The 15,785-nt window shown below is 45.0% G+C and overlaps 1 protein-coding gene across 1 annotated transcript in view; it reads left to right on the top strand.

Moving 5' to 3' along the window:
- The first annotated feature begins 1,225 nt into the window (after positions 1-1,225).
- The window catches only part of LOC146350725 (cadherin-23-like), a 33,946-nt gene continuing 19,386 nt past the window's right edge, over positions 1,226-15,785 (top strand). The window contains exons 1-6 of the mRNA XM_084845517.1: positions 1,226-1,422; positions 2,449-2,626; positions 2,963-3,174; positions 6,268-6,462; positions 14,004-14,114; positions 15,479-15,608. Of these exons, the coding sequence (XP_084701643.1) occupies positions 1,294-1,422; positions 2,449-2,626; positions 2,963-3,174; positions 6,268-6,462; positions 14,004-14,114; positions 15,479-15,608 (955 nt within the window). The 5' untranslated portion in view covers positions 1,226-1,293. The remainder of the gene's footprint in view (positions 1,423-2,448; positions 2,627-2,962; positions 3,175-6,267; positions 6,463-14,003; positions 14,115-15,478; positions 15,609-15,785) is intronic.

The following is a 15,785-nucleotide window of genomic DNA, read 5'->3' as shown; positions in this document are numbered from 1 at the left end:
ACTGGGAAACAGAGACAAGTACACATATAAAGAGATGATGCAGTGCCAGATGGTGGGTGGCAGAGTGGGGTACATATATTCACAATCACTGTGGGACTGGAGCCTCAGTGAACTATATAGACTCAACCATTCTGTGATTTCTTGCCCAAAGAGCTTGTATCCCCAGGATAAATTAAAGTGTTGGTCAACAGTTGGAGTAGTTAAAAATTGTGGGCTGTGAGCTAGAAAGGCCCTTGTTGAAATCTCCCCTTAATTCACTAGGTGGCATTAGATAAGCCACTATTCTCTTAGCCACAGCCCCTTCATCTGCAATACAGAGATAATAATACATGGGACAAATTGAACACTCAGAAACACTAAATGCCAAGTATTATTAAGAGCCTATTCTGATGTAATATTGATCCTCTACAGAATAATTGCTTGTTCAGGAATGTACATGAAAGTATGTAAGAATGTCAGTTTTTGGTGAGCAGGAATGTGGTTCAGTTTCTCCACCCACCCTCCCTGCTATCTGTATTTTTTCATGGACAGACTCTGATGGAAGAAAAACAACATATTTTTCCCTGAGGGACACTATAATATTTATTTATTATTTATTATTACATTTATAACCCACCTTTTTCCCTCTTTTAACCCACTGTAATCCAAGGCAGCTTACACTGTCCTCCTCCTCTCCATTTTATCCTCACAACAACCCCGTGAGGTAGGTTTGGCCGAGAGTCACCTGGCACAAAGTCACCCAGTGAGCTCCATGGCCGAGTGGGGACTAGAACCCGGATCCCCCGAGTCCTAGTCCAACACTCTAAGCACTACACCACACTGGTTTTCTCTTCAGTCAGAATCAGCTCTCAGAAACCCGATTTTCCCCCAAAAGGGATTGCCTTTTGAAGGAGTCCAATATGTGATATGTGACCATCAACAATGCCACACTTTTGAAGACCTTGCCATACTTCGTCCTATTGTAACCAAAACTAGATCCTTCCTTTGTCAAAACTTTTCCACCTGTCCTTGATGCGTGGCATATTTTATGAAGGCCCTGACATCAGCACCAGAACTGCAGCATAGGGGGCAGATGTATTCTTGGTAACTATAAAAGTCTTGTAGGAAAAGAACCAATTGTCTGACTGAATCCATTCCGACACCCTTGCAGGAAATTCAGTATGCTCAGACTTGCCTTGTGTAGCTGGAAATAGACACTGCACTCCTGACTCCCAATTCCCTGGATTTTACTGTTTCCACAGTGGTGCCGTAAGTATCCATGAATGCATCCAATAACTTTCTAAAGGACTTTGTATGTTCCAGGGGGATATCTACATTCTATCAACCCTGGACCGGGAAAAGAAAGATCATTATACATTGACTGCTGTAGCCAGGGACAATCCAGACGACATTTCTAGTAACCGCCGAGAGAACTCTGTGCAGGTAACCAAGCAATATGGAAACTTTACTGCCTGTTTTTAATCACCCACAGGGTAGCCAGCTCTTTTCAAAGAGGCAAAATATCACCTGCTTTGCTCACTTGTTATTTCTATTAGAATCTACTAAGAAAGATACAGTGTGGGTACAAGAAAAAAGTAAGTGAAGTAAAGGAACACTGACAAGAACAGTAATTATGGATGCATCAAAGTTCAAAGCAGAAGAGGGGCTTATAGTGAATTTTTAAATAAACAAAACCATAGGCTGTAGCACAAGAAGGGAAAGAAAGAAGTGGGCTGTGAATTCAATGAAAAGGACAGATGTCTTGGAAGGAGCTGTAGAGGTAGCATGGACAGCAGGTGCTTCCAGACAAGGCTTTTATCACCCTGTCTGATTTTTGTGGGGGTACCAACAATGTTGTCTTCCTATCATAACCCTCCTGTGTTTTTCCACTACTTCTTCCATCTTTTCTCTTACCACAGAGAATTTGCTAAGAAAGAAAAGACAGAATAGCTGCACAATACCTCCTGATTGGTAGTGCTAGGGTCCCTCCATCTGAAAGCACCCAGAGACTAAGGTCCAGTTTTTACTTTATGGAAGCGTTGCAATTGCTGCCCCCCATGCTGTTCCAGTAACATGGGAATGTAGAAACCACATGCAGGTGCAGGAGGATCTTGTAAATAATGAAAAACACACCAGCATTAGAAGCCAGATTGGAGAGAGGAACATTGCTGAATTCTTTCCCACGTGCAACTGCCCATCCCACATGGTTTCACTTTTCTACATTAGCAGTGTAATATGTGGCAGATCCATGGAGCAGCAGTATCCGTGCCAGTCCTATTTAAGGATCTCTCCTCACATAGAAAGAATGTCCATACCAAAAATGAGTCTGCTACAGCCAGATCTTTGCATTAGCTTGGTGCATGCACCATTATTACTTCATTTTAATGGGCTGGGAAGTTCACCACAGTCTTCAGTGTCCCCAGGGCATTCTCTGCCTGGGACTACATTAATGGTTTGCTTTGATTTCAGGTGCTGGTTACAGTTTTGGACATCAATGACTGCCGGCCGCAGTTTGCCAAAAAACAGTACAGCACCAGCGTCTATGAAAACGAGCCAGCGGGGACTTCTGTGATCACAATGACTGCTACTGACCTTGATGAGGGAGACAATGGACTGGTGACATACAATATTGAAGGACCTGGAGTAGGTATGTAGCTCCACTAACAATAGGTATGTTAACAGTTTTAGAGGCAGACTGGTTAAAATCCTAGAAATATTCAAAAGCACAGACTAGCTCTGTGTTTTTGTTTTTGTTTTTAAGTGGCCAGTTTATATTAGTTTGATAGATATTTGCGCAGGTCATAGTCTAACATGAAAGCATTTATAGTGTGCTTAGTTGACACACAAATTCTGTTATTCAGCCATTCTGCTCCAGCCTTCCAGCTGCTTTCTCAATTATATTATGCAATAAGCTACAGTACCACTTTTGTAATGAAACAATTCATGCAGTATCCAAAATGAGGCACATCTCTTCTGTCCTTAGAGGCCTTCAAAATTCATAAAGACTCAGGGCTCATAACAACTCGCAGACGTCTGCAGTCTTACGAGAGGTTCAACCTGACAGTAGTAGCCACCGACAAAGGAAGGCCACCACTCTGGAGGACTACTATGCTCCAGGTGGATGTTATTGACATCAATGACAATCGACCGGTATTTGTCCGACCTCCCAATGGTACCATCTTGCACATTAAAGAGGTAACCCCTGTCTAGAATATCTCATGCTTCTGGTATGATACAGTGGTCCGGGGTTGGCCTTCTGTAAGTTACACACCCATGTCATTTATTTCTGCAGCAAGTGCATATGTGGATTTGCTTTGATTCATTTTTTGTCTCTTACTTGCTTTCATAGACAGAAGCATGTTGATACTTTTCTCTCTTATGCAGGGTAATTAATAGGAACGAACAAGCACAATTTTTTTCACCATGCTCAAGAGCTACTCTTACTTGACTAATGAAGCTGCATAACTAGGTACCAAAGGTTATCCCTAGCCAGCCCATATGAATCGAATCAGTGTCTGGACTGAATCTGAACTGGTTCTGATTTATATTTGGAAAGCACCTTTTCCATACAATGGAAAGGCTAGAAATGGAGATGATAGTTGGTCAGCTTAAGGCATGAATGGGGAACTGCTTTTCAGTTGGGGGCTGGATGACCCCCACCCAGTCCTCTGTGGGCCAGGCTCACAGGCAAAATTGGCCTGCAGGTTGGAGGCTTCCCAAACCTATCCTCCTAACTCCCCATTCCAGTGTACAGATGCCACTTTAGGGTTCTTACTTGGGGGCTACATCTGGGCTCTGTGGACAACTCCAGTTTCCTAGATTTGTGCAGTGAGTCGTGATGGAAACTGTGGGAAGAACTGGTGGGTGAAGCATGACCACATGTCCCTGAGCCAAAATAGCTTACCACACAACATGACAACCCAAAAGCCAACTTTTAAGAGCTGACCTGGGCCCTGTCTCCACAACAATGGAAGGAGAAGGGAGGAGTGCCTCACACGCATTTTGCCACTTTTGGTCTGGGCAGGGCTCCATGAGGGTGTACATCGCACCATTCTAAGTGGCTTAACTTACTTCCAGGTAGTGGGGAATGGGGGTTGGAGTGAATGTCATCTGAGTGGCGGGGGCTGCTCAACCAGTAAAAGAGGTTCCCCCCCCCCATTCCAGGCTCCGTAAGGAAGGTGCGAAGAAGTTACTTCCCATTATGCGCATTTGTAACAAGCCTCCCAAGACAAGCCCCCTTTGTAGCCCATTGCTGCGCTTGATCGTGGTAACGGAGGGGTGAAAGAAACACACACCCCTGATGTGTGCATTTGTAAGAAGCCTCCCAATGAACCCCAAGCCTCACTGAACACAGTGGGTGTTACTTCTAAGTAGACACACATATCTTGTACTAGGAAAGGGGGGAGGGAGAACACAGGGATGGGAAACCAGCCCCCTCTGTAACCAAACCGATACTGTGCAGAATCTCTATGACAAAGCTGGGAAGTAGTTACTTCCTAAGGCAATAAACCAAGCAACAGAGAATCGGAGCCTCGAGATTGCGCTTTAGAGCATTTAGGGAATATGTGCTTTAAACTGTGCCATTCCAATTGAGGGAGATCTCTGTAAATTCTGATGTGGGCATTCAGGAGACAAGCCTCACTGAGCACAATGGGAGTTACTTCTGATTAAACACTGATGGGTTTGTGCAGGAATGGGAAACACCCAGGAAACACCCCTTGATGGGGTCACATTGAAAGGCACACCCCTGGGCAGGGCTAGCATACCCAAGCTCAATTCGGGGGTTGGGGCACACAGCAACTATACTGGGGAGGACCCGACTTGAGGAAAAGAATCGGACTTTAAGGAGTCTCAGGAAATCCGGTTTTTCCCTTATAAGCTCCAGGGCGGCTGCTGGATGGCCATGACGTCATCTGTCCCTAACGACCTCAACCAGCACCCAGCTCTAAGTAAATCGCTGGTGGAGACACCCCCTTGCTCAGTGAGTGGGCAGTGAAGGCACAATAATCCTGAAAAACAAAACAGTGCCTCACATTTGTCAAATAGCTGCTTGATGTCCAAAATTCCAGAACTACAGTGCAAGCACTTCTGAAATGCACACATTACACTGCCTCCTGACTGTGTAAGCCCAGAGGCTGTATATGAGTCATTACAGCTACAGCAGTTAAAGTGGATGGGAGGGAATGTGCTCAAGAGTAGGATGGTCCTGGAGCCTATTCCCGGGAGGGCGGGGGAGGTGTAGTAGGGGGCATGCACACGCATTAATTTCCCCCCACGTGTTTGATATAATTGGGACACATACGAGAGGTCTGGCTACATTGTCAATGATCTCTAGATTCTCCTTCTCTAGCGAACAAAACATAATGGCTGGAACTGAAATGATGAATCAGTCCATCAGGTGGCAGCAGTACAAACGAATACCGAAGACATTTGGGTAGGGATGTACGAAACACTTACCTGGTTTCGTCCAGGGACATCCACGGTGGGGGGGAGGCACTCCGTCCCTCCCCCCGAAATCCTCCCTGGCCGGCTCCGGTCCGACTCCGTGGAGCCGCTGGCCAGGGCGGCCTGCAGCCAGACATCCGGCAAAAGGCAGGAACGCAAATGGCGGCCACTATGCCATTTGCACCCCTGTCTTTTGCCATGATAGGCTACGTAAATATATACGTAGCCTATCACGGCAAAAGACAGGGACACAAATGGCATAGTGGCTGCCATTTGCGTTCCTGCCTATTGCCGTGATAGGCTACGTATATTTGGGTTAGAATTTAAAAAAAAAAACAGGTGTTGTTCCGTTTGATCTAATATGCATCTCAAATTGCAGTAAGGCTGGTTAACACATAACTTTCAGCTGCTCTCTTCATTTGTAGGAATGGGGTGTTGGTGTGGCAATGGAATTAGTGAGCTTGGAGCTCATGGATCTCCATTGTGGCAACTTCTCAGAACCTTCAAAAGAACAAAACATATTTGAGTTTCCATTTCAACTAATGTGTTACACAGCTTGCAAGTTCTGAAGAATCTGATTGAAAGTAATGTGCAAACTGCTCCTTAGAACATGGTGCTCCTGCATATCAAATACTCAGTTTGGACGTTTAGTGGCGCTTAAGAGGTATTTTCTGCAAAACCTCTCATTATGTTTGGGAGGACACGTCAATGAAGGAAGAAGCATGTGTATGTCCAGATGCCAGGTTTTTATGTTCATAGGACATGTGATTCCCCTCTCTACACCGATACGTGTGCATCTCCAACACTTTCCTCAGCTGATATGGTGTTTGTGTCTGGAAACAGGAAATCCCCCAGCGATCCAATGTGTATGAAGTCTATGCCACAGACAAGGATGAGGGCCTCAATGGAGCTGTGCAGTACACCTTACTCAAAACTGGTGCAGGAAATAAAGACTGGGAATACTTCACCATTGCCCCCACCAGTGGGCTCATTCAGACAGCAATGAGGCTGGACCGAGAGAAGCAAGCTGTGTACAGCGTAAGTCCTAGGGCAAGAATGTTGGGACTTTCACAGGAGTAGCCCAAAATTATTACTTGTCCAGTGTCTTGTCCTCCAAGACTTGTCCTCCAGTGTCTCTCCCACACTGGAGGCCTTCAAGACGAGGCTGGACAGCCATTTGTCAGGGATGCTCTGACTTGGATTCCTGCATTGAGCAGGGGGTTGGACTCGATGGCCTTGTAGGCCCCTTCCAACCCTACTATTCTATGATTCTATGATTCTATGATCAGCCAGCTGCGGAATACTTGCCCAGAAGGTTCTCAAGCCCAACCAAAGGTGTGTCCAAACGTTATTAAGATACCTGGGCAGGAGGAGGACTCAGACTAGAATAACAAGTGTGAAACACCAGCACAGGATTAGGGAATTGAGAAAACTATACTGATGTGGTATGGTTAGTCAAAGCCTACACAGCTTATGAACCAGCAAGATAATGCAGACTGCCACGATATTTATAAGTCTCTAGCCAGTGGCAGCTGGTGAGGTTTAGAGTTGGTGGGGCCAATTTCTTTCTTTTGCTTGTGCATAGCATGCATGGCTACAACACTTGTAATAGCATACAAGTACAGCATATGTACTGTTTTTTGTGTATATGCACACTTTCGGATAAACCAGGGTTTCTCTGACTTTCTACCTCAGGGCCTGCTTGAGAGAGCTGAAAATGGCTGAGGCCCACCAGTCACAAAATGCTGTTGTAGAGCCAGAGCCAGTCACGAAACGTTGGCAGATAGAGGTGGAGCTTGGCATAATAAACTGGCAGTTCCTGATCTAATTTTATATTGATATCTAATCCCTCCTTGAAAATTGCTAAATTCTTTGCCATAGCTATTTCCTTGTAGCAGGGAGTTCCACAATTCAGGCTTCCTCAAGTTAAATAGAGACATTGGCCCTGGAGGTATTATTACTCAGCCTCCTCATTTCAGGAAGGATTTGCTGATCCAAAATCTCTAAGTCTGGGTGTGCTCATGAACACTTATCTTAGTGCCCACCAGGCTACCTGCCTCTCCTGGTTTTAATTTAATCTTTTAAGATGATTTAAATTGTGTGTGTTTTTTTTTATTGGGAGATTGCCATGCTGCAAAGCAAAGCACTGCCCTTTATTTGGGAGCGCTGCCCCCTTCCCTCTCAGCCATGTGCAGAAGTGTTGAACATCAAGCCAGCACATGCCTGTTTAATTCCTTTCTGACTTCAGAGAGCAGCAACAGAAATACTTTTCTCTTCAAGCTGTTTCTTCCTTTGATCTCCATTACTGCAACAATCAGCAATTGTCTTTGCTTATCTTTCCTTTAGTTCATCTTCCTTTCATTGTTTTTTTTTTTCTATCTAGTTAGTAAAGTCTTGTTAGTAAAGACATGTCAGGAATATGGTAATAAGATCTCAGAAACTAATTTGTATGACTCTTGCCTAGTCTGCTTAAGTGAGGGTCATGTTGTAAAGTACTGTAAACACCTTCAGAAACTCACCAAAAAACCTGAGAACTATAATCCTAGCAACTACAAGCTATCATGTGGAAGAAAGCCCTTCAAGGTATAGATAAAATACATGTCCTTCTTCTGTTCTGCCATTTGGTTTCTCTCTGTCTTCATGGGTCTCCATTTTGTACTTCATATCTTCAGAATCTTCTGTTGAGTCTCTTAAACCCTCTATGACCATTGATTCCACATCACCTTCAAAGCCTACTTCATCTGTGAAGTCTTCAACATCTAGAACAGATTCTAGATCCTTAATGCTCAATTCATCATTTATCTGAGTTCTTGAGCTCTGTGTCCTCTGCTTCAGAAGCTTTCAGTTCAAAGTCTTTAAGACTGAGGCCTTTGCTTGTGGATACCTCTGGTACCACAGCAGCATATCTTCCTCCTCAAGCTATCTGTGGTTCTGCAGCAACAAAGTCCCCTTTGGTTGCTTAGACAAGGTTGGATTCTCCAGACCGTGGTTTGGACCAGAAGTGCAGAACCTCTTTCAGCTTGAGGGCCAAATTCCGTTTTGGAGAAGCTCTCAGGGGCTGCATTCCAGTGATGGGTGAGGCCGAAGGCAAAAGGGTTGGGGCCAAAAAAAACCAAACACCAGCACATTTTAGCTTAAAGCTCTTACTGTCAGTAGCCAAGCCATAGGAGAGGCATTTCAACCTTTAGAATTGGCAAGAAACTGCATAATACAATTGGTGGTTGGGGGAAAGTGTTCTGGCCTTCTGGGGAACCTGGAGGGCTGGATTGGGAGCCGCAGAGGGCTGGACTTGGTCCTGCACCCCGTGGTTTGGACAATAGCAACCATCACCACATATTTGGGTGCTTCCAGATGAGGCTTTAATCACACCATCGCTTTGCCTCATTCACAGAATCTTACAAGCAGGGTCCATGCAATGTTGTCTTCCACTCATAGACCTCCTGTGTTTTCCCACCACTTTTTCTTACTGTGCAAAATCTGCTTTGTAAGAAAAGGCAGACCTGCTGCACAGTGCCTTCTGGTTGTTAGTGCTAGGGCCCCCTCCACCTGGAAGCACCCTCGAAACATTAACCAGCAAGGAGTACTCAGTCATCTCCTCCTCTATGTAGGCTTGCAGAGAAGATCTGAAGATAGGCAGTCCATCACTATCAGACCCTTGGCTGTACATATACCCAGGATAGACAGTGCTCTTGCTGATTCCGTATCAAGTCAGGCTATCACCTTCATGAGTTGTCTCCGATACTCAGAGTTTATATCTGTCATATATTTTGCAGGCGAGAAGAAACTGAAATTGAATTATTTGCCATTGTAGAGAAATGTCAAATGCCACAAGTCTTGTGCCCAAGCTGAAAGGGACCTGACATCCATAGCAGATGTAGTCACCATTCCATGGCACTTCCCCCTGGCATATGCATGCCGTCCTTTCCCCCTCATACCAAAGACAAAACTCTGTGACAAAACTCCATGCATCCTTATTGGCCCTGTCAGTCAAGGTATTGCAAACATCTCTCCTTGGAGGGCAGCAATACACTTCTCTTCTTACCCAAACCTGATCCAGTCTCTTAGACATAGGGCATCTCTACTCCAGCCTACAATCCTGCATTTAAAATGGGGCTTTCTGCTTCTGTTTTAAATGCAGGATCACAACAACTCTCTTTTTCACCTGCTTCCTTTCCCCCTCCTTCTCCCCGTATCTGAGTCTTCCATGGGCTCTCTTCACACCTGAGTTTTTTAGCAGGATCGTTCTTCTTTAATCACTGGTTTTCACTGGAGCTTTAGATGACGCCGCTGCTCGCCTGCTGCTATCTCACAACTTCCACTCCCTCTTTCTGTGTTACCTGAGAAGGGGGAAAACCCGGCATTTTCTGTGCTTGTGACCAAAATTGCCATTTCCTCCCTGTTGTTTATTTCTGCTTTGTCCCTCATCGTGTGGGCGGGTACTGGATTGTAATGACAACAAATGGGGGGGGCAAGTCACTGACTGGGCTTCCAGTGACTGTGTCTGCCTCTTTCCCATTCTACTACGGGCCCCGAGATCCCCTGAACACAGCAATGCTTACTTCTGAGTAAATTCATTGGCTGTAAGGCTTTCTTTTCCTGGGAGTAAGTGCCATTGAAATCTGTGTGGCTTGCTTCTGAGTAGGCATGCATAGGCGTGCATCCCCTCCAATGCATTTACTTGGAACTTCCTCCCATTGACTTCACTGACTGGTTCTTCTCCCTTTTGCTCATCAGACTGATGGGCTTTTTTCCTCCGAGGGTGGATGGGGGAGTCGCCCTTCTCAGCCATGCAGGAGAAAGGCTTGACAGTTAGGATTTCAATGGGTATTAAAAGTGCCTTTTCTCCTCCCCTGAATAAATTCATCATACAGAGCTTGGAATGGTCATTTTTAATGGTTTATTTTGTGTGTGTGGAGTTGTTTTAAATAAGGCAGTAATGGTGAGGTGGTTTTCTATAGTACTCCCTCCCACCTAGCCAGCCACTATCTCTTCTCCTAGCCCACCTTGCAGGGTCACTGGGAAGCCAGAATAAGGGGGAAGAGCAACAATAGCACTGGGGGTGGGGTGGGGGAGAAAGCCAGCCACTATCTCTTCTCCTAGCCCACCTTGCGGGGTCGTTGGGAAGCCAGAATAAGGGGGAAGAGCAACAACAGTGCGGGAGGGGGAAGCAAGCCAGGTCTAATGAAGCGGTCGCCTTGGGGGTGGGGGGGCTGCTAGTGATGGCTTGGTGCATTGACTGTATACAAGTCAGTTTATGGATTTCTTACTTCTGTAGTTAGGAACCCGGAAATCAGTATACCCTTCAAACTCAGTAGTGCAAGCAATATACTGCATTTAATTCCATTGCACACTGACATATTTAGCAGAGAAGGACTAGCAGCGCCAGCAATCTCAGGGTAAGCCACCAAGAAGACTCTCTCTTCCTCGCCACAAAGTCAGAGGAAGGAGGGGACCAGCTTCCATAGCCTACTATGCAGGCCACTAGAAGGGCTTCCGACTTCCCTTCTGCTGTGGAGGAGTGGAGGGATGGGCAGAGCCATCAATCATGTTACAGGAGACAATGATCAGGGGAGGGGAGGGGAGGGGGCAAGGAGCCAGCAGCCCCCTTCTGTCCTGATTGTTCCATGAGGCTCCACCCAGCAATGAAAAGGTATAATGTGGAGGGTCACGCTATGCGAGATGCCTGTTTACAGGGCCAGTCTAAATCAAGGAAAGGATCAGGAATCAAAAGGACCAGTTTGTAGTGGAATAAAATGCCAGGTGTGAAGAGAGCCCATATCTGTCATTGATCTTGCTCCTCTTCTGCTGCTTTTCTTCTTTTCACAGAGGGAACTCAAGTGGAACACAATGGGCTAATTTGATAGCTGATTATCTGCGATCTATTTAAAAACAGAACAAAGGGCATTTAGTGCAGGAGACGCCCTGGAGGTGTCATGTAAAGACCCTGCTGACTTCCGTGAAGGAGCAATCTCAATCATAGAATAAAAGCTTCATGTGAAGAAAGCCATACAGTCAAATACTGCAACCCATCCCACACTCCTTGGATATCTGAGTTTGATGCCTCGTTCCTCCAGATTAGTTTTTGGAGTTCTACTGAATGCCAGGAAAGTTTGGTACTCCTAAGTCTTGTACTGTGAAATGGCCACTAAAGTAGCTCCTCTCTGTCTTGTCCTGGATTAACTCCTCACTTTTAAAGACTAGGGACTTGCATGGTCTCCAATCAAAGTATAAATGACACTTTCAGCCTGTCACACAGCAAAATCCTTTCTTGACACTCTCACTAATATGATTCCAATTGTACAACTAAGAGTTCCTCAGTAGAGTCTGCTACTTATTTTTGCTTTTTTAATGGGGAATTATTTTGGAACCTCTTAATACTTGCATTGCCATTCATGTCATATGGTTATTGTGGTAACCCTCAGGTTAGAAAATTATCAGTTGTGTGTGCTGAACCTCTTTATTGAAGTTCTGTAGAGATAAAGGGATTCTGTTTCCAGATCCCACTTTTAAGCTGAAGACTCTTTCACAGTTTCAGATTTTGTAATGAATTGTCCTGCCTGTTTTCTTTCCTTTCCTCCTACATCTCAGGGAGAGACAGCTCTGCATTTTTAGACCTGTCTTGAGCTTTAGGCTTCTACATTGACAGAACTGTGTCTTTTTGAAATCTAACTCCACATTTGTTGCTACAGTGCCCTTCCCAACAGGGTACTTCCGTTTCTCTCTTCCACAGCTGCTGACTGCTTCATTACAGCCATTGCTTCCTTTACTTCTGACTTCCTTCCTTCTACAGTTGTAAACACTGTCAGGAGCTCTGAACTGCCCACTCGCATTCATGACAACATAGTGCATCTTTGAGGGTGGGGGAAAACCTTGAAAGTTTCTTGCAAATGGACAAAGGCACAAGATGCAGTTCAGCAGCTGCAGCTAACCAGTTCTGGCCCTGTAAGCAGCCTGGATGGCAACTACATGTATACTGCTCTAAGGAATTTGGAGGAAGACCGGAGTCCTTCACCTTCAGACTTCCATGGCAGAGAAACAGCTTAAACTTGAACCACCTAGGTCTATTTTATATATTCAAGAGCATTTAAATAATAAATAAAACTTGGTTAACAAAATTAACAGAGAAATCTCTCAATACAGCTAAGGTTAGTAGGAAGGCACATCTGGAATATAATGGCATACCTACAACCAGCCACTCCAAACTCTACTTTAACTGTGGGCCTGGATCTGTGTTTTCCCTGAGAAACATTTTCTCCCAGGGTTTATTTTCATCATAGTTACCAGGAGGGATGTTGTTGTTGTTAACTTTTTATTTAAGATTTGGAGAGTGAATGTTTAAACTGTAGAGGTGTCCAGTTTTCAGCTTGTAGTAGGTCTTTTTGATGGCAGTTGAACACATTGAGAAGAAAAAAACGGGTGTAAATAAACCAGAAGTTGAGCAAACTGTAGCCCTGTTCATGCATTCAATTTTTGTAAGCATGGAGGGGGACAGTTGCCTTATCAGGATCTCTGATCACACAGAGCTCTGTAATTGTGTCTAGCCAAATGTGGTTACAACACCATTGATAGACCTTCCCTGTCAACACTGATAGGTTGTGAGCAGAGGGGGCGGTGGCACGATGCTTAAAAAAATTGTACGCCTGTGGTCTGTCAGTTAAGTCTATGGCTGAGAGCAGTTGAGACGTGGAATGTTATAGTTATAGTCAAGAGGGAAATCTCAGAAAAGGCCTTATAGCTCAACTTTTCACAACAATTGTGAAAAGTGCACAATGGTTGTGAAAAGTTGGCCTATGCCACCGCACTTAATGTTGGAAACACATAAACTGTTGTCATTCATCTCCATATTATTTCCTGAAGTGGAAAGATGGCTTTTCCAGTCAAGGAAATGTTCCTTGAAAACAAACACTTCCCACGTTGTAACAAAAACATTCTGCAAATCTCACTTTTTCAATATCTAGATCCAGGCTATTAAAGTATCAATTGAAAACAAAACAAACAAAGGAAAATGGAGGGCAGGGGGAGAGAGGGAAATGACCATATGCCCCTGACCGCTTATAGTATATATCCTGGAGGGGTGGGTTGGGGATACGTGAAAAGAATCCTGCCCCTTGAACTACACAGGGATGTTACAGAAGAAGGGGAAGGAAAACAGGTATCTTCTCACTCTCCAGAACTGTGTGTCCCATCCCTGCCACCACAGAGCTATTAAATGCTCAGATTTGGGGAAGCCCTCTAGCACTATATAACACAGCACAGGATGGCAGGGAGGAGAAAAGGCATCTTTTATCCCTTCCCCACTTCTGAATATACACACACACAACTACCAAAGACAGAACTGATACACTGAACAGTTTCCTTGACCAATTTTGTAAGTTTACGGTTGCCTTCCAGTTGATAGCATCAATCTGTTTACTGTTTCCACTTTCTGGCTCAAATATCTGACTCAGGATTAGGTCTTCCTTTTGTGCTTCTGGTGGAGCGGGAGAAAAGTACGGAGAAATATTGGTTTCCTCTGGAGCCTCTGCTCTTTCCAGCAGCAGGCTAAGTAGATGACCATTTTTTCTGTATTTTTCCCACAGCTGATCATTGTGGCATGCGATCAAGGCCAGCCACCATATGAGACCATGCAGCCCCTGCAGGTGGCACTGGATGATATTGACGACAATGAACCCGTGTTCCTGAGGCCGCCTGTAAGCAGGTCTATCCCTTCCCCTACTGGACTTCATTGGAGCTGTGGAATATCAGATCCCAAGATACAACAGGATTCCTTTAGGAGTGATACAAAAAGCAGCTGTTGGTTTCACAGGATGCCCTTTGCAGAACATTTTCAGCAAACATTAACTCAGAATCCCTGAAGATTCAGGAAATGTTTTTATTTGTTACATTTAACTGTAGGGGAAAGTTTCATATCACTTCATTTCGATCATGGCAGCCTGTTCAAACATAAAGGAGAAATCTATGCCTGAGATCGTAACACTCAAAGACAGAACAGTTTTCAGCTTTATGAGAAGAATGTTTTTAGTGTAAAGGTGATGAGATAAAGTGAATCCTATTAGTAAGCCATATCACTGCTCATCCAGCGAAGTGCCACCCATCCTGCTCTCTAGATCTTTCCATCTGGAGATCTTGAATCCTAAAATCTTCTAAGTGGCGATTCCACAGATTGAACCTGGGAGCTTTCATATTCAAAGCATGTACAGCTATAGATAGGTAGTATACCTAGAGGGCAGTGGTTCCCATGGTTAACTCTTTGTAAGAATAATAGGGAAGGGAGACAGAAAAAAGAAAAAAAGGCCCTGCCCTGAAACAAAACATGAACAAATTAAACTTCTTTCAGAAATAAAAGGATAACCGAGGTCCCCACAAGAGAACAAAGGAAAGAGTAAAGTTGCTTCTTTTAGCTGGCTAGGAGGCTGCATTAGGAGACTTCCCCCCCTTTGCCTCACTGAACAGTCCTTGTAGAGGGGGCTTTTCTCGCCTTACAGCCATTCCTCCTTCAGCCCCGTTTAGACTGCTTTCTCCAATTCTTCTCCAAAGGGAAGGAAAAAACAAAACAAAACCTGACCAACTTTGCTTTCTTAGAGGGGAAATGCTTCTTAAAAGGGCAATGCCTTGGATATTTCCTACAAGAACAATGCCAGTGCTGGAAGGAGGAAATGGTTTGGGAGGAGAAAAATTATTTGGGCTACTTTTTGGGTAGGTGCCAATTTGTGGGTGCTGGCGGGGAGGAACATACATTTACTGAAGCCATGAGATTTAGGATGGGTAGTTTATGGGGGGATAAGAGAGTGAGAAAAAAAACGAATGGTGTGCATGAATGGAGCGTGTGAGAAAGAGAATAAGGGAAAGAGGGGGTGGCCCTGCCTGCTTTGTGTTCTTGTTCTACCTCCTCCTGGCTTGTGGGCCCCACATGCTTCCCTGGAGCCAATGTGGCCCTTGGGCCAAGAAAGGTTCCCCGGCACGGTGGCGGAGAGCATTGCATGTTGTTTACCGCTTTGCACTGTGATGTCATGCATGTTTATTGCCCTGTTTCACCCGTTCTCCCCCCCCCCAGAGAGGGGCCCCACCTTACCAGGTTCTTTCTATGCTTGAGCACTCGCGCCCTGGTACCATTGTCGGGAACGTCACTGGAGCAGTGGATGCTGATGAGGGCTCCAATGCTGTTGTCTATTACTTCATTGCAGGTAGGCTTTCCTTCTTTTTCATATCTTTCCTTTGATTGTTTTAATATTGTTTTATGCCTGTATCATCTTCAGTTACATCCCGACTGCTGGGGCTAAACATAGAAAGGGTAGCAGAGCAGCTTTTAAACTAAACCCTGGGGGAAAGCCGACAGGAGCTGGGAAGCATTCAGTTCGGGT

Source organism: Heloderma suspectum, chromosome 3 (assembly GCF_057233095.1).
Source record: "Heloderma suspectum isolate Gila_16-S chromosome 3, 16-S_ref, whole genome shotgun sequence".
In the NCBI taxonomy this organism is placed as follows: domain Eukaryota; kingdom Metazoa; phylum Chordata; class Lepidosauria; order Squamata; family Helodermatidae; genus Heloderma; species Heloderma suspectum.
The sequence above is the reverse complement of the archived record's forward strand: the minus strand, read 5'-3'. Positions and strand labels throughout refer to the sequence as shown.